The sequence below is a fragment of the Erpetoichthys calabaricus genome, chromosome 4 (assembly GCF_900747795.2).
Source record: "Erpetoichthys calabaricus chromosome 4, fErpCal1.3, whole genome shotgun sequence".
NCBI classification, from domain to species: domain Eukaryota; kingdom Metazoa; phylum Chordata; class Cladistia; order Polypteriformes; family Polypteridae; genus Erpetoichthys; species Erpetoichthys calabaricus.
This window is the reverse complement of record NC_041397.2, coordinates 225,842,378-225,861,685: the sequence shown is the minus strand read 5'-3', so window position 1 is coordinate 225,861,685 and position 19,308 is coordinate 225,842,378. Positions and strand designations below refer to the sequence as shown.

General features: G+C 40.3%; 1 protein-coding gene across 1 annotated transcript in view; it reads right to left on the bottom strand.

Annotated features, from left to right (window-relative positions):
• The window catches only part of gucy1a2 (guanylate cyclase 1, soluble, alpha 2), a 325,259-nt gene that overhangs the window by 233,815 nt on the left and 72,136 nt on the right, over positions 1–19,308 (bottom strand). The window contains exon 4 of the mRNA XM_028800400.2: positions 11,725–12,452. Within this exon, the coding sequence (XP_028656233.1) occupies positions 11,725–12,452 (728 nt within the window). The remainder of the gene's footprint in view (positions 1–11,724; positions 12,453–19,308) is intronic.

Sequence of the window (19,308 nt, the reverse complement as noted above, 5' to 3'; positions counted from 1 at the left end):
TGTATGTCTTGAAAAGCTTTTTGCATATGTAAATGACACCCAGATCCCTTTTATAAGCGGAATACTGCGGTTTTTAGAGGTTTTAAGTCTGAAAATCAATCTTTGGGTAAGTTGCTTTCAATTTGCTGTACACAATTGAACACAGTTAAGTGTTTAGACTGGAACAACACATAAAGCAGCAAGAAGTCTTAAGGCTAACATCTGACTAACAGCATTTTATAAACCTACTGCTGTGGGCATAATTAAAAAAGCTAGTGATAAAAATCTTCAGACATCTAAAGGGAGTAAAGTGAAAGCAAGATCTGCCTTTACAAAGAAAAATATGAAAAGAAGCCTAATATCAAAAGAGAAAGTATAAAAATGGTAGGATAACATTAATCATTTTTGAGACCCTACACACTCTGAGGGATCCAATGAGAGGAAGAATGTAACTCAAAGTAAAGAAGTTCCTGTGAGATGAGAGTACGTTCACAGACACAGGTAATGTGAGATGAAGTCTATTGAAGGCTGAAAAACTTTAAAAATGTATTTCCACAAAGGGAAAACTGAACAAGGTAGTCTTCATTTCACTGGAAGAAGATACCAAGTAGGTCTACTGCAATCAATTTGTTAACTAAACAGATTTAACAATCTTTTCTTTTGTAAACATGTTTATAGTTCTAATAAGGGATTGTGCAGAAGAGGTGAACCTATCCTTTTGTTTCTTGTTAGTATTTTGTAATTTTGCAATAACAAGAACACAATAAAGATACAGAAGGAAATATATGAAGTGTATGACACAGTGTAAAAATGTAGAGACAGGCAATTCGAAGTTGATAGCTGACTGCCACAAAAAAGGCACATTAAAGGACCATAATATGAAAAACAGAATTCTACACTAGGGACTAAAACCAGGATAAAAAACAACTCAACAGAAAACCAAACATCCATCCATCCATCCATTTTCCAACCCGCTGAATCCAAACACAGGGTCACGGGGGTCTTCTGGAGCCAATCCCAGCCAACACAGGGCACAAGACAGGAAACAATCCTGGGCAGGGTGCCAACCCACCGCAGGACACACACAAACACACCCACACACCAAGCACACACTAGGGCCAATTTAGAATCGCCAATCCACCTAACCTGCATGTCTTTGGACTGTGGGAGGAAACCGGAGCGCCCGGAGGAAACCCACGCAGACACGGGGAGAACATGCAAACTCCACGCAGGGAGGACCCGGGAAGCGAACCCGGGTCCCCAGATCACCCAACTGCGAGGCAGCAGCGCTACCCACTGTGCCACCGTGCCGCCGAAAACCAAACATCAAAGCCAAATATAAAAACCAGGAACAAAGTCAAAAGAACCTGCAAAAAATCCTAACTGCTAAAAGACTTAAAGCTAGCTACTATACAGGAGAGGTTCTGATATATTATACACAATCTTAATTGATGAAGCTGCAGCACATCCATCTTAATGTGACCAACTGGATGTCATCACTAATCACAAAACTCCAGGTGGTAATGACCACAACCCAAAAACAAAATGCAAAATGGTGCTGCAGTGACCTCTTGAAAATACTTCAGAATGTACAGATAAATAAAAAGTATAAACAAAATTGAATTCTCATCGTTAAAAACCCCTTAACTTATATCTATAGCCATTATACTGTATATACTGTGTGTTCCAGTTTGTTATTTTTATGTACTTTTCTTTTTCATTTCACTAGGCCTTAAAAGGACTAAAAAAGCAGAAACATAGACACACACACTCTTAAAAATAAACATGCCAGAGTGACTCTTTAGAGCAATGCCATAAGGGAACCATTTTTGTTCCCTAAAGAACCATCCACATGAAGGTTCCAGAAAGACCCTTTATGTATTTAGATTAGTAAAAGGATCTTTAAATAACCATGAAAAAATAATGGCAGATTAATAAAACACCAATAGGTCTGGGAGTTTGAAAGGACTCTTCCTTCATATACTGTAATGACACAGGCTACATCCAGGTTTTTTTGATCTGTGAGCACCCTGCTAAGTAGCCTACTAAATGGATTTTTTTATATTTCCACATTTTATTATTAGAAACCTTTTCAAAGCCCCAAAAACAATTTCATATACAAAGACCATTCCCAGAATGAGGAGGTTCTTTGTTAAGCAATGAAGTCACAAGGAACTACACAACTCAGAAAGGTGCTATTTTAGAATGTTTCTTTTTAAGAATGCAGATTACGTAATTTTATCTGAGAATACCAGTTTTGCATCTAGAAAGCTTAATTTCTTCATTCTATTTTTTTTAGTTAGATTGAGTTACCTAATGCTTCTCCTCCTTTTGTTCCTATAGATAGGATGACCAGCAGTCCCAATGACGCCACTTTTGGGATGTTGTCTCCTGGCCCTGCCCCTTCTGTTCTGGCTTCCTCTTAAGAAAGCAGCACAATGCTCTTTGCCTCAGTCAACAATCTGCCTCCAGTCTGAAAAGACCTTTGAACATTTGGCCTCCTTTCCTTGATTTTTGCCATTAAATATATGGGGCTTGCCTTAGAGGTGCCCCTCCTCTTTCTAACTGTCCTTTGTTTTTAAATACAACAGATAGAACTTTATTTGTCCCTATGAAGACAAAATGTGTTGTCTGTTGTCCTTAATCCATCTGGTCCACAGCTGTCTTTCAGCATATCCTAAACCTATCTCCTGTATACAGATAGTGTATGGACATAACAAACACCATTTGCCAACTGTCCAGTTGAATTTGCCAACCAAAGGAAACACGGAGTTTGTGACAATAAAAAAGCTAACTCAATAACTATAACTGGTACAAATGATCAATTTTTTCAGGTTAGCTTTTCATTAGTTTTTCTTTCTTTTTTGCTCCATTCACCCATATGCTTATTCCTTCCTTGGGCAACAAATGCCAAAGATGGACTTCAAATAGCTAAGCTTACACTGAGGTGTCTAAACAAATGTGAATGATTCTTGGAGATCCCAATCTCAGTTTATAAATGACATACCTCTAAGCAGTTCTTGGTTTTCACTCATACTACTCCACAACTAAATTATTCAGTTAATTAAACAGGCAATTTGATACGTTATAGGATACTTTCATTTCTTTAAATTACACTTTTGATTTTGTTAGTCAAACTGATAAAACTGTCCATTTTAGATATACCTGTCAAGCAGAATTAGTGCTATCACAGTCATTCACAAATTGAACATCTTAAAACAAAAGCCTGCAAAAGTAAATATTGACTGACTATATTTCTCAGAGGGGATGTTCATTCTTCTGCTAAATTGTTGTGAGGATTGACTCTATCATTATGTGGTACAAAGCTTTCAATATCTTAAAAGATCTCTACAATGTAATCTGAGTGTAAAATGTGGCTATTATTTTACAGGTTCATTTTTGTCATACTCATATTCTTTAATTGTTACGGTGACAAAAGTAAAGATGCTTCTTTCATCTGTCAAAATTGTTTTAATAACAGATGACCCATTTTCAGTATACATTTGAAAAGACCTATTTTATTGCTCCTTTCGATCAGACAGTGAAAAACAGTAGTGGCAACAGAGCATAGTGAAATTATTTTAAGAAAATGGTCTGAATCAAAGTAATTTTCATTTACAATGTCATTGGGCTTATTTATGTTCTCTTTTTTAACACACAATGATCAAAGCTCATATTGCATACTGTATGTGTGACACATTTGTCCAGAAACAAAAAAATCACACCTGAAATTAAAAAAAATATATATATACTTATTCATGCAGTTTTCCACTATAAAACCCATTGGTTGTTAATTCTGCCTCTTATAATTATTTGCATTAATCTGCATGTTATGCACAATAAACTGATTTATCTTTTTTAATGTAGAATTCAAAAGAGTTCCCAACACTTCAAAGTTACTCTCATGTAGGAATTTCTGAAAAACATATGCTAACAGTTTTTATATACAAACATTATCTTCTTTGAGCACTCTTGGGTAAATTTTATACAGTCCTGGCAATTTTCTTATATTTAGCACCACATTCTTTTGAATCCATAAATACAAGCATGTTTTAAATATTTACTAGCTATTTACAACATTATATTTACTAACTATTTACAACACTATCCACATAGCAAATACTGTGTATAAAATTCAGATTAATTCAAGTGATTATAAAAGGCAGGACTGATAACCATCTATCCAGTATACATCAGGTGTGCTAGCAGGTAGTGACCAAGGTTTTAGACATCATGTTTCATTATTATGCTGTTGTTTTATAAAGAAGCGATAAAGACATTGCATCATAGAAAAGTGCACCATACCATACCATAGCAACATAGCATAGTATTAGAAAGTCAGCATAGAAAGTATATTGACTTTCTAAAGGCTTTTTATATTATACCCAATTTCAGGTTAATGATTAAAGGGCAAAACAGAAGCAGAAGAGGCAGCATACTACAGAATGGAAAAGTGTGATGCCCATGTTGCCCACAGGTAGCGTACTGCTCCTCAACCTGGATATTTGATAGACGTAAACTGAGATGAACCATGTGGGTAATAAGGGCGCACACAGACACAAGAAGTGTAAACGTAAAAGTGTGCAGTGTTTGTATTATCAATAAACAAGTGTCCCAAGATAAGATAAAGTGCACTGGAGTTTCTTCATACATAAATTAATAAATAATCCCAATAATGTTAAATTCAACAATAAATAAATAATCCGTAATGATTAACATCCACAGGATCTGTCCATACAAACTGAGTTGGAGTGCATCCTCTCAAACTGACATCTCTTCTGTTCACCCTGTAAGGCCTTCTCAGCAAGGGGCAACATCCATCAACAAAAACAGTCCTCCTTCAGTCTGGCTCAAGTTCCCGCCACCATCCCTAGGTATTCAGCAATTAACCCTGCGGCCCTGCTCCCTTCTCCCTTCCGCCATCCCTTGACATTCAGCGGGAGTTGCTCAGTGCAGTTGGTCGCTCTCACTCCTTGGGCACTCAGCAGGAGTGAGCCTACCCCATGAGAGCCATCTGCTCGCTCCACCTGGGGCCACTCCCCAACCACTTGTCTCCACATTACAGCAGCTGCTCTGCCACAGTTCTGCCTCTTCTTTATTTTTCTTTCTTTTCATTTAGCCTTCGGACTCTTTCTTTTTGTCTCTTTTTGTTCTTCCTCCCTGTCTATCTTGGAGGAGAAGCCGCTGCAGCTCGGAAAGCCGTGGCAGCTGCAGAGCTGCCTGGAGACTTGCCACCGCATCAGGGGCTTGGAAGGGAAGATGACCGAGGACCGTAAGTCCCTCCCCGAGGCAGGCAAGGGATTGGACGGTGTGTGTTGTGTGCCCGCTGATGGTAGGTCGGAGGCAGGACCAACGAATGTCCATCCTAAGCTGGGGAAGGACCTGATTGGGCCACGGAGAAGGCCCCACAGCACGCAGCTGGCGTGTAGGGCTGCTCAACAGGTAAGTCCACCGCCAGCTGAACGGACTGTGCTTGCTGGCGGCTCTGTGCGAGCTGGAGGATTACCTTCAGCCCGCAGAGTTGCTGTCACAGATGATACGCGCCCTCCATTTTGGATTGATGAAGTAGCGGGGGCTCCGATAGTGGATGCGGTGGTCAGGGCCAAGCGCGTGGTGAGGGCAGAAAGAGTGAGAGGGCAGTCAGGACACTGGCTGATGTGCGCAGGGTGTCCAAGAGCCCTATGCCCCAAGCCAGCGTCGGTCTCACGTCGCTCTGCAGGGACACAGACAGCATGGGGTCTATTCCTTTGCTATAGGGAGACCCAAACCGTCATGGTGTCCCAGAAAAAGAGAAGGAACTGGAGGAAGAGAGCCAGCTCCTACGATAAAGAAGGACGTGAGGCATGGAGCTCACGTCTGGAGAAGGGCTGCCCTCTGCAGAGGCAGATGGAAACCCCGAAGTTGGCTGAGGTGACGGGGGTGCGAGCGGCCCCGTCAGATGTCCCAACCGGGGGACACGGAAACCTCGGAGGGGTGCCAAAGTGACGAATGCCGGGGTGCCGGTCGGAGGGGGGAGCGTTGCCTGTGTGCAACATGGAAGGACACCGGGTGGTGGTGTCCAGGCAGCGTCTCCACCCCTGTTTCTGCTTTCTGTGTTGGAGGACCGGACCCTGGAAGAGCGCAAGTAGGACCCGCTTCGTGGGAGACCTGCCCTCGAGGGACAGGCCACTGGCCATTATGGGTCTCAGCTAGTGGTGGGGCAGTGTGGCAAGCGGCTGGGGGCGGTACCCAGCCGGGACGCCTGGAAGGACCGGGAGAGGGACTACGCCTCCTCCGGACCACGAGAGGGCAGCCACCCTGGTTGGTATGGGGACCACGGGAACAGAGCATGGAAGCTCAACCCTATAGGGGCCCATGGTCACCACCAGGGGGCGCCCTGATGCCTGAGGAGCCCTGGCCGTCAGCACTTCTGTCACACCCGGAGGTACTGGCGGAAGGAATAACAGGGACACCCGGAGTGCTTCCGGCTGCTCAGCCGGCACTTCTGCCACACCAGGAACTGCCGGTGGTAGTTCATCGGGAGGCACCTGGAGCACATCCGGGTGAATATAAAAGGGGCCACCTTCCTCCATTTGATAGCTGGAATCGGGTGGAAGAAGACAGAGCTTGGAGGAGAGGAGTGGAGGCGGTCAGAAGAAGAGGCATTACTGATAGAGGCCTGGACTGAGGGCGTTTGGTGCAGGGGCACTGGGATTGTGCGTACACTTTATAAATATGAATAAATGTGGGCTTGGGTGTAAACCATAGGTGTCTGTCTGTCTGTGTCCAGGCTGCTTACCACAATATATAGTGCCACACTGCCACAAACCCTTAAATGTGCTTTGCCGCAAAAAGTAACTGAAGTCAAAAGTAGCATTCTATAAGCTGTTACTCCTTTTAATGTAATCAGTTACATGGTAACTGTAATTTATCTAAGAGATTTAAATTTGCAAATAATAATAACAATATCGGGTGTAACAAGTTAGCAAAATCACTGGACTAAATTCAGAAATAGGCAGATATGTGGCAAATAACGTTTAATATAAATAAGTCTGAAATCTTCAGCAAAGTAAGAAGTAAGGATGCCTAATGGACCAATCAAATAATGTATTGAAGTGACTAAGAAGGCCAATAGGATAACAGATTACATAGCACACTATGCTGAGTACAAGTCAAAAGAGATTATGAACATGTTGTTTAATGTATTTGTTAGATCACATAATAATAATAATAATAATTCATTACATTTATATAGCACTTTTCTCAGTTCTCAAAGCGCTATCCACACAGGGAGGAACCAGGAAGCGAACCCACAATCTTCCACATATATAACTGTCCTGTCTCAGCAGAAAAGCAGATAACTAATTTCTTCAGAAAACACAATTGTAGCACAGTTTAATTTTCTCCAGACATTTGTTTAATTAAGTGAAAATACACTTGTTAAAAAAAAAATTCTCATATGTGAAACAAACAAAAAATATCACAGGACACAAATCCTGAAATGGTCAACATTCAGTAACAGCATAGATGTATTTCAGTTAAAAAAAAAGCCTAATAAAAACAATGCAAGCAAAAATAAAGGTTTCTAGAAATAAATTCTCCCTGGTTCTCCTTTACAGCTCAGTGTGCTAGGTCCCTACAATTAAGAACAAATCAAAGGCAATAAATTAAAGAAAAACAATTTTTTTGTGATTGCCTCCTTGAAATACCCTACTTGAACAAAAAAAACCAAAAAAACTCAAAATAGCAAACCATCACCTTTGCCAATTAACAACAGGTGACTGATCATTAAATTAATATTTTTATTAATAGACAAATTAATTAGTTTTAACAATACAAAATATTAGATGTATATAACTACAATAAACAAGAAAACTAAATTATTAGTAATTCATAAAACTGACTGAAAGGGAAAAATGTAAAGTAAGTAACAGACAAAACTGTAAAAAGGAAAAAATGCATACTCAACAAAGGACTCGAAGGGTCAAAACAAAACTATGTACGTCTAATTTTATAATTTATTCCAGAATAGAGGCTACATTTAGCAATACAAATCTAAAGGGCCAACCATTAAACGAGACTGGGAAACCGATAAAAGAAAATCCAAAACCAGAGGAACACACATGACAGCTAGAAGCAGAAAGCTAAATAACGCTTAAGAAGACACCCACTGGCAATGGAGGAAACTCAAACAATACCTCAGCAATCTCCGGAGACTTGAACCAGTTCATTTTATGATACTGTAATCCATAATTGGTAATTGGAGACACCATCCCTTGGTCACAGTTTTTAAAGGGAAAAAGGAATGCAAATAAAAAATAAAAGAAAGACAAAGGAATGGAAACCAAAAAATGGGAAAGGGGAAGATGGGGGCAGAACTCAAACTCAAACACAACTCTTTTGTCCTATAACAAGACACATTTTCTCCTTTTTGATTATTGTTTATAAGAATACTTACAAGGGAGCACACATGCACATTAATGGCAATTTTTCCAACAAAAAAATAGTCAAGTCCAAAACAGAAGACAGGAAGATGATAAAATAATGGAAATGACACATAAAAGTCCCTCGAAACCAGACACAAAAGTGGTTGGTGGACTAAATGGTGTTGTGTCTTTTGTAAAATCTTTGGTTATTATTTAGTGTGTTGTTCATTTTATAAACAATGACTCTAACATCAGCTCTATTCATGTGATTGATTTGGTGTGACAAAGCAAAAGGTGAGTAAAAGACATGACAATCAATAACCTGATTGTCCACAACAAGGCATTGATGTCCAAAATAAAATTCTAACTGAGTCTGAAGAAATTGTTCAAGAAGAGGAACAATCCTCTATAAGCACCTTCAACTGTTCATAATAATTTTATCATAATTTAGTTTGTAACCATTTAATCAAAGTAGGAACCTCACTTTGCACAGAAGACTAAAACAGCTTAAAATTAATAATATATAATCATGAAAGTTTGTCTTTTTACACTGCATCTTCCTTTGGCGTCACAATTTTCCATAAACTGTGCCAATGAGGTCCATCTGCATCATGAGGCTCTAGAAATAGCCTGTTTCCACAGCATAGCAGCTCTTAACTAGAATTCCGTATGTGTGGAGTGTGACTGTAAAAATGAGGCTTGTTCATACAGTTTAAAAACTATTTTGTACAACACTATATTCTCCGGTGAGTCGACAGGAATTTGTCACAAAAAGAAAGAATGTAGACAGATTTCCAGTAAACACTGTCAACATGCAGCCAATTGAAAAGCTGTCAAACCAAATTTGAATGGATCCACTATCGATGACTCACTCTAGGTATTTTCCCTCTTCATTTAACATCCTCAAATGACATGGTTAGCCGTAAATCCAGAGTCAGAAGCAGCAGCTCAACCAGGATTTCTCTTTTGTTCAGAATGAGACACAATTCCTTTCTATATGACAACTTCAGAATCCTTTCTGACAAATGTGAGGAAAAAATAAGATGATAAACAAAAGTCCCACCTTTGGTGGCAGGACATGTATTTCAAATTTATTGGCCAATGGCTGTAGATTTTGGTAGCTAATGCTATCCTCTGTTTTTCCTTTATTAATGACTCCAAACTATCCAAAGCAACATCCTCTCCCATTATTGGTGGTGCCAAAATCTCCTACCCACTGAATGGGTTCAGTATGCAATTGGTATAATTGCTGACCTTCATTTATTCACAAACTGGTGCCACACCTGCTGAATGAATTGGTCCTATCATCAGGACCAAAACAAGTGATTATTAAGACCTGGCTCTGCATTGTCTACATTAGTATTATCAATTGTTATCATTCTCTGACAATTGTACTTGAGAATCAGCCTAACAAAGCACCATGGATCTCATGCAGCATGGACGTTTTGTGTTAAAGCAAAATGCACTATACGTTAAGACCCTAAAAATTTCTGCGTACAAGTAGGTTTATATTTTGAATGTTTGTTGTTTTTAATAGCTTAATTTTACATCTTTGCTTGATCTAATGGACAAATCACTTTTTGGAACAACTCTTGTGTGGGAAGTTGTACTTGCTCTTCAAATTTATTCCACAACAATTATTTTAAACTACAGTTTATTCATCTGATCTACTTATTATGTGATCATGTCAGTTTTATGGGTAGGCAATGTAATTTAAAGGTTTTTAGGTACACTGATTTAATTTTTATTATGTACTAGTGGAAATACCCAGTAATTACCCAGGCATATTTGTAGAATGGAATAAAGAAAGAAAGGAAAGGTTTATGTATCTTTTTAAATGGTGACCCTATTCTTGATGCTAGCTATCCCATCCATCATCCACAATGCCCATGTATCAATGTTTCTGCTCTCGCAAGTCAAGAATTTGTTCTCTTTGGGTCCAATAGGATTCCTGAAATGTGGTATCTCCTTGCCTGGTTGTAACCATTAACATTGTCATGTCTGACTCGTCCCCTTAGTTAAAGGTTTGTAGCGCTAAAATTATGAAGAAAAGCCAACAAAGCAGGAGTTAAACAACAGCCTTTTGATTCTCCTTTGTATTGCACAGCACTTCCACTTTTGATCAAGCCTCACCCAACATCCCCCTGCAAAACTGCAAGATACTCCTTTTGATATAACAGTAGATAGAAGCAGCATGTGGTGTTGCCCAAGTAAGAAATGTTATGCTGTGGTTATTTTGTCTGCTAGTATGGATTCAGTCTGTTTGGATTTTGTACTTGCTCTGAGCCAGCAGGTGGCACTGGTGTGCAGACTACAGCACACAGGAAAAAAATACCCACTGGGACGCCCATGGTGAACATTTTGGGTTCCAGAGTAGTCTGTCTTGTCCGTATGGTCTTAGAGAACAATTGTGCAAAATTTGGTCCAGATCAGGGTCAAAGGATGTAGGATTGTATAGGAAGCATATGCAGCAGACAGAGATTCTAATTTATACATATAGATTTGTGTCCATCTGTTCATTTTGAATGTGTTATTCATTTTTATTGATATGTTTTATTATTTTTGTTTCTCCATTTTGTTTTTCATGGGTGCCACCATTTTGTGTGGTTTAGTTCTCTTTGTTGGTGAGAACACTGTCATTAACAGCCATGTGACTAGAAAGTCATGTGACATAGGACATAATCTTGCTCTGCCTATATAGGATGGCACTGCAGTAGTTCAAGTGTCAAAGATTTTGGATTGCTTGGGGAAAACTTTGTTGTGGCTTTAGCTATTCGGAAGAACATTTAGGGAGTTTGGACTTGACATTTTTTTTGACTAAGGCTTTCGGTTTGCATGTTGGGCTTTGTTATTTTAAGTCAAACAACCATTTGCTTTTTTCAGACCTATGATTATTTTTCTTCATCTTCTAGTCTTTTATTTTGGGCCGTGCTTGTCATCTTGGCAGTAGAGGTATGGCACAATGATAATAACCATTGACACTATAATTACAGAGTATCTATATGTAGCTGTACTGTAGATACATTGGCATTTACAATGTAATTACTACTATATGTCCATCATAAAAAGCATACTTGAAAACGTTATCATCCAAAAAATCTTTCCCAAGTTAGTAAGTGCAAAACACTTGGAACTAATGTTGTCTCAATACAGATTGATAGAATTGAAACACGTCTGTGATTAAAAGTACCCAAACTTCAGCCAAATGAATTGTCTTCTACTACATGCAAGACATACAGTAAGATGTCAACAAACTAGAACTGATCCTTGTTATTCCATGCAGTGAATCATACAGTTCCTAATGTATAGGAATTCAACATATTTTAAAAAGATCACTTACTTTTTCTCGATGTCCTAGCTCAGATGATTCTGGCTTTGTCCTTATAACAAAAGGGGTGGACAGCCTCAAGAGAATTGCTTGGAAGTTGCAGGGGATTTTTGGAGAGACAACCTCAAAACAATCATGAAAGTTCAAAGATCGATGAACTTCACATTTGATCTGTTTTCGGAGCCCTTCTCCAAGTTGCAGGAGTGTCATGTGAGCATCAAACATTAGATGGAACGGAAATGCCCTGTAGAAGGTACTTAAGCCAATCTTCAGATCAGATGCAGAACGAGAGAGCTTTAAAGGAGGGTTCTTTGAAGGCTCTGGAAGTTGGCAGATCTTGATGAGAAATGACAAGCAGTTAGAGTTACCTGGGTTTGATCCATCTAAAACCAATTTTCCCACAGAACTGACAACCTGCTCAACCTGAACCTCCATGCTATAAATCCTGCTGGCAGTAGCTTTGATCATTCCAGGCATTGCAAATCCAACAATGGGAAAAGGGTGAAAATAATGGAGCATCAGAGAGCTATCCTCAGACAGTTCTTTGCATAGAAAGGAAGGGGACTCTGATGAAACCTTCTTGCCACACGAAGTTCTTATGTGCTCTAGCAGGGCATCAAAGCCATTGAAAAAGTCTTGCAGAGTGCTACCTACAGCTCGTAGGACTCGTTCATTCTCTTCAAAGCACAGGGTGAAGAACTCTTCACCAAATCTTTCCCGCAGCTCTTCAAACCTCACTCCTGAAGAAAAAAAAAAAAAGAAAAACAAAGTCTTCAATCTGTGCTGTGTGTTTCTTTAATATAACGCACTTTGACACAGTGGGACAACCCCTCAACTGCCAAATTTAAAAAAAAAATCATAATCTAGAATGAAAAAGAGAACGTTACCATGGACATACTGTACAGTGCTCTAGTATTTACTAAAGACAGAATGAAGAAATATGTGCTTTGTGAATTTATTCTTGCTTGTCTCTGCTTTTCAAATTAATCTTGCATTCATTTATTTCAAAGTGTTGTGAGTTTTGCCAAAAACAAATAACAATTTAAAAAAATAAATAAATGAGATGGTTTATGTATCAAATTATAATCAAAGGGTTATTTCATTTCTAAACAGGAATATGATAAATGATTAAGACAGAAAAAACAATTAATAGCAGTATCACAGCATCAGAAAATTTGAGTGCCACCTTGCCTTACTCAATCATCTGCTTCTATAGGTGGCATTTTCATACTATTTACATAACAATCAATTATAATATGTTGTAAATGACAAGTATGAATGACATTGGTGAGGACAGGATACAGGGAGGCATCAGACTTCAATTATATATTAGAATGCCACAGTGCTGTAAACTTGTGATGCTTTCAGCGAGCAAAACCCCTTGGCCCATCTTCTCTGTGTCTATTTCTATGCAATGGTTTTTATGCAGGAGTTCCATGATGTGAGGCAGGGTTAAGTCACTTGTAAGACAGCCTCCATTTAGAGTTCACCTGATTTCAAATGTTTTTAGTGTCTTTGTGCTTTTTTGATTTTTGGTTTAGATTTTTGGATTTATAGTTTTGGTCCAATGCTTTTTTTCCTGTTATTATCTGCAGTTTAAGGCTGTCTGTCATTTTTATTCATTTCTGTTTGTTTATTTTCTCTCTTCTAGATTTGGATTTGCTTATTGTACTAGCCACTTGCTTGTGTATAACCTTCTGCCTGATTTTTGACCAGACATTTGAATCATTGACTTTATAATCAAACAACTAATTTGATTATATTTTCGATTCCTGTTTCTGTGCTGTGCAGATCTGCAGTCTACATTATGTTTGCACTACCATTCTTGCTTTTAGGGCAGTGAGCCACTTTGTACTCTAGCAGCTTGGCTTTGTCTAAAGGAATGTTGGTGCTGATGGCTTGCCCTGCATGCACTCCTGTTTGTGACTGTATCTTAATGTCTTTTGGACAAAATTCAACTCAAAAACCAAATAACTTGCAAGCATATATGTTTCTTAATTTTTCAAGGTTACTTCTAACTGCTGCTATGAAAATTGAAATGATTATAGTAGTAAATGAAATGCCACAAGATTGCATTTAATAGTTAAGTTATGAGATCTCCAAGGAATTAAAATCAAAATAAATCATTCTTCATTCAAGTTACAGTTCTTTGTACAATGATTTTTCTTTTACACAATAATTAATGACATATGTAGAGTATATCCAAATGGGAAGGAATTTAAGGTCATGCCAGAAAAAGTGAAGGCTCCAATCAGAATTTTGTGCTGTCTTGAATGGGAATGTTAAAGAGAAATAAATGGATTTTGGCAATTTACAATGGAACTGTTTTTCTCCTTGCTGCTCTTTACATGCAAACATGAGGAATGGGATTGTGTACATGATAACATTTCAGTTTTTCCATGGTTATAATTTTTCAGCTTATCAAACATGTGATGACCAGCACCGTACAACATCTGCACTGGTTTAAATGTGGATTAAAATGAGTGAGTGGGTGAAAAAGGGACAGGTAAGCTTGGATTTTTTGTCTTGTGAATTACACTTTTTAGTACAAAAAGCAGAAAACTCTTTAAACTGAGATATTCTTTCAACTTCATTTGGTAGTGCCCCTGATTCTTTCATTTCTCATTATTATCAAACTCCATACTGCAAGTCTTAGATAAGAAGTTATACTTCTCCCATTGCTATTGACTTCCTCCAGCATGAACCACCCTGCTGTGAATGCTTTGTTCATGAAATGTCTTTGAAATTCAGTTCAGCTTTCTTAGTGCTGCTAACTCAAACAAATCATAGAAATCACACATCAAGTGATAAGATGCAGAAATCATTGAAAAGGAGAGTTCAGTTTTAAAGTTAGGATAATTTTTGTGGACGAAGTTCCCAGGAGATTGGACTAAAAAGCTTTCCAACGACTCATGACAGTGTGCCATCAGATTAAAAAAAAATCCTGCTTGTAGAGCAAAAATAGAATAATTCTTATTATCAAAAAACTGGAGGAGAGAGACCTGGCCCAGAGCAACTTGCAAAAATAAATTTAGGAAAATAATCTAATTGGGGTCTGCTCTCTGTGGACCATCACAACTAGAGATTCATGACATGTATGCCAAAAGAGCAAAAAGAAAAGTGGATAAGATTATAAAGGACCAGACACGCTGCTTCAATAGCTGTTCACAGATCTTATCTTCTTCCAAACTTTAAAACAAACAGAAGTAGAAATAGTTTTATACCAACTGTAATAAAAGTTTTAAATAAGCCAAATTCAATTTTATTAACATTAGTAACTAATTTAGAATTCAGTTTTTATGTATATAAATACATTGTCAGTTTTTATTTTATGTATAGTATATATGAGGGATGTTCAATAGTTTATCTACCTGAGTATGAAAGAAAGTAGGAAGCACGTTGAAACAAGTCTAGGTGTTGGTGTGACACATCTCAAGGTTACTCATGCACAGCTGTGGCACAGTGCGAGTCTAACATTCCAAGAGACAGGATGTCAGGAGAGTCCTCGTGCAAATCAAGTAAGGTTCTTCACGACAATCACAGGCTGCCATCCGAGAATGTGGGTTCCACCAGCTGAACCATCCACCCTACAATCCTCACTGTGCTCCCTCAGATTATTTCCTGTTCTGAGTTTTGAAGAAATCTTTCAGTGGACAGCGGTGTTCAAGTGATGAAGACGTCAAGGCAGCTGTGACGTCCTGGTTTGAAGGTCATACAGAAGATTTTTTTTTCAAAGGGATTAAAGTCATTGTAAGAAAAGTGGATAAAGTGTATGGAGCTATCAGGGGACTATATTGAAAAATAAAACAAACATTTTTCAAAGCTCTTTCCTACTGAGGTAGATAAATTATTGAATGCTCCTCGTATGTATGTATGTACTGTATGTATAAATGTGCATTTGTATGTTGCTGACTGGATCAAAACAAATTTCCACTTGTGGACAATAAAGGTAAACTTAAATTAAACTAAACCCGCTGTGAGCTTTCACAAGCAAATATAGATATTCAGACAAGAAATCCAACCTTTTTTATTATTATTTATTAGCAAAAGGGGTGAAAGGCATTCAAGATATTCACAAACCAAGTCAGCACCCTCAGGTTCCTTACTAAAGATAAGCGTCACCTCAGGCAGCCAGACCCCAATCTGCCCAGGCAGATTTTGGCCTGCACAGGACCTAATTGGAGAAAAGGCTGCAGTGGTAGCAATGCTGCCTTATACTAATTAAATCATGGGTTCATGTCCCAGGTCCTCCCTGCGTGGCAGCAATTTAAGTACTGAGAAAAGCGCTATATAAATGTAAAGAAGTATTGTTATTCTAAATGTTAACAATACTTTAAATACCCCAAAATAAGCTCCTCAAGGGAGAGAAACTGGCTTGAGAGATATCTCCAAACAAAGAATCATTTTAAATAAAGGATACAAGATAACCCACAGCAAATAAGTTCATAATTCTATAACACTGGGGAACAATTTTGAACAAATTTTTTGTTGACTTCAATTTTTAAGCTTATTTACACTAAAATAGGTATACTGATTCTGAAAGTGCAGTTAGTTTTCTTCTATCATGTCAGGTTTTTTCTCTACCGCTTATATTAGTGCGATTATTGTAGCGTGGATTTGTGTAGGCTATTCATTTACACGCAAGACAGTGTGGTCAGAGGTTATGTGCTGCTCTATGTAGTGAATAACCAAAATCTATTTTTCTACTTACACACGTATTTCCTTTCTTTCAGATCATGTCTGGCTCTGCTGTTTCTCGTTGTAAGTGCCTAAACAACCCTGATTCATTTTGTTATATCTGTGGCAGTTTCACCATTCCCAGTCAAAGGGCGAACATCAGCACATTTGTAGAGCAAACCTAATTGGCATATTTCAAAGTTAAACTTGGTGATCAAGATAAGTCTTGGGCCCCTCATAAGGTGTGCAAACAGTGTGTTGAGGGTTTACGGATGTGGAGAAAGGGAACACGTGATAAGATGCAATTTGGTATACCTATGGTTTGGCGAGAGCCAGGAGATCATTTCAGTGACTGTTACTATTGTATAGTGAAAACTTCAGGTTATAACAAGAAAAATACATGTAACATAGAGTATCCTAGTCTACCATCGACTATATGCCCAGTGGCTCATTCAGATGAAATCCCAGTGCCGGTTTTCGTTACACTACCCTCTCTTGAAGAACATGATTATGATTATGATTATTTTTTTTTTTTTTTTTTTTTTTTTTTTTTAAATGGGGATGGCGGCGCGGCAGTAGCACGCAGCGGCCGCTCCGGAGCCAAAACGGTGCTACGTTGTTTACGTTTTATGTGTAACGTGTTTATTTTACTCTATGTATGGATATCGTCGCGACTGGTGTCCGTACATACAACCGCCAGACACTCTTCTACCTAAACAAACCGGTTAACGACATCCATGATGAGCTGCGGGAAACGCTACGCGACCTCGGCTTGCTGCGCGAACCAGGCCTCGAAGCCTCGGCGTTGCCTGATGCCGGCGGCCGGAGAAGGAAGCGGTGCGCGAGGAAGCGGAAGCGCGGAAAGCGGGCGGGAGTCTGTGCTAGGCTAAAAACAAACCCTAGCCGGCCGGCTCTCCCGTCCATCCTCCTATCCAACGTCTGCTCCCTGGACAATAAACTGGACTACATCCGACTCCAGCAGGCTACACAGCGTGAGGTTAGAGACTGCTGTGTCTTTGTTTTCACGGAGACATGGCTCAGCGACAGAGTACCGGACGCCGCTATTCAGCTAGATGGGCTAGCCTCGTTTCGCGCCGACAGAAATGCAGCTCTGTGCGGTAAGACTCGCGGTGGCGGCTTGTGTGTTTACATCAACGCGAAATGGTGCAAGAACTCTGTGCTAGTTTCTAGTTATTGCTCATCGCTGGTGGAGTTTGTGACTGTTAGATGCAGACCTTTTTATTTACCACGGGAATTCACCACCATTTTCATTATCGGAGTGTACATTCCACCTGGCGCTAATGCTAAGGAAGCGCTATGGGAACTGTATACAAAGATCAGTGAACTGCAAAATACACACCCGGATGGACTGTTTATTGTTGCTGGAGATTTCAACCATGCAAATCTCAAGTCAGTGCTTCCTAGATTCCATCAATATGTGGACTTTGCAACGAGAGGGGAAAACACGCTGGATCTTGTTTACACAAACATCCCCGGCGCATATCGGGCTGAGCCCCGCCCCCACCTCGGCTACTCAGACCACATCTCTGTTATGCTAATTCCGGCATACAGACCACTTGTCAGGCGTTCAAAACCGGTTCTGAAGCAGGTGAAAACCTGGCCAGCAGGAGCCATCTCTGCTCTTCAGGACTGTTTCGAGAGCACTGACTGGAACATGTTTAGGGAGGCTGCAACTTACGGCGACTTCACTGACTTGGAGGAGTACACTTCATCAGTGACCAGCTACATCAGTAAGTGCACCGATGACGTCACTGTCTCCAAGAACATCATCTCACGACCCAACCAGAAACCGTGGATTACTGCGGAAGTGCGTGCACTTCTGAGGACCCGAGACTCTGCCTTCAAAGCGGGAGACAAAGTGGCCCTTAGAAGAGCAAGGGCCAAACTCTCTCAGGCCATCAGAGAGGCGAAGCGCGCACACGCCCAGAGAATCCACAATCACTTCATAGACAGCGGCGACACACGGCGCATGTGGCAGGGTTTACAAGCCATCACACACTACAGGACGACATCACCTGCCTGTGACGGTGACGGCTCCCTCCCAGATGCGCTGAACAACTTCTACGCTCGGTTCGACAGACAGAACGATGTGGCGGCGAGGAAGACCACCCCTCCTCTGAACGACCAGGTGCTGTGTCTCACTACAGCGGATGTGAGGAAAACTCTACGCAGAGTCAACCCACGTAAAGCTGCTGGACCAGACAACATCCCAGGCAGAGTGCTCAGAGAATGTGCAGAACAGCTGGCAGATGTTCTTACCGACATCTTCAACATCTCTCTGAGCAGCGCCGTCGTTCCCACGTGCTTCAAGGCCACCACCATCGTACCCGTGCCCAAGAAGTCTTCTGTGTCCTGTCTCAATGACTACCGTCCTGTTGCACTTACACCCACCATCATGAAGTGCTTCGAGCGGCTCGTCATGAGACACATCAAGACCCTGCTGCCCCCCTCACTGGACCCACTGCAATTTGCGTACCGTCCTAACCGCTCAACGGACGACGCCATCTCCACTGCACTCCATCTTGCCCTCACACACTTGGACAAGAAGGACACATACGTTCGAATGCTGTACATAGATTTCAGCTCAGCATTCAACACGATCATCCCCCAACAACTGATCGGGAAGCTGAGCCTGTTGGGCCTGAACACCTCCCTCTGCAACTGGATCCTGGACTTTCTGACCGGAAGGCCTCAGTCAGTACGGATCGGGAACTGCACCTCCAGCACCACCACACTGAGCACAGGTGCCCCACAAGGCTGTGTGCTCAGTCCCCTGCTGTTCACACTGCTGACTCACGACTGTGTAGCAACACACAGTTCAAATCACATCATTAAGTTCGCTGATGACACGACCGTGGTGGGTCTCATTAGCAAGAACGACGAGTCAGCGTACAGAGA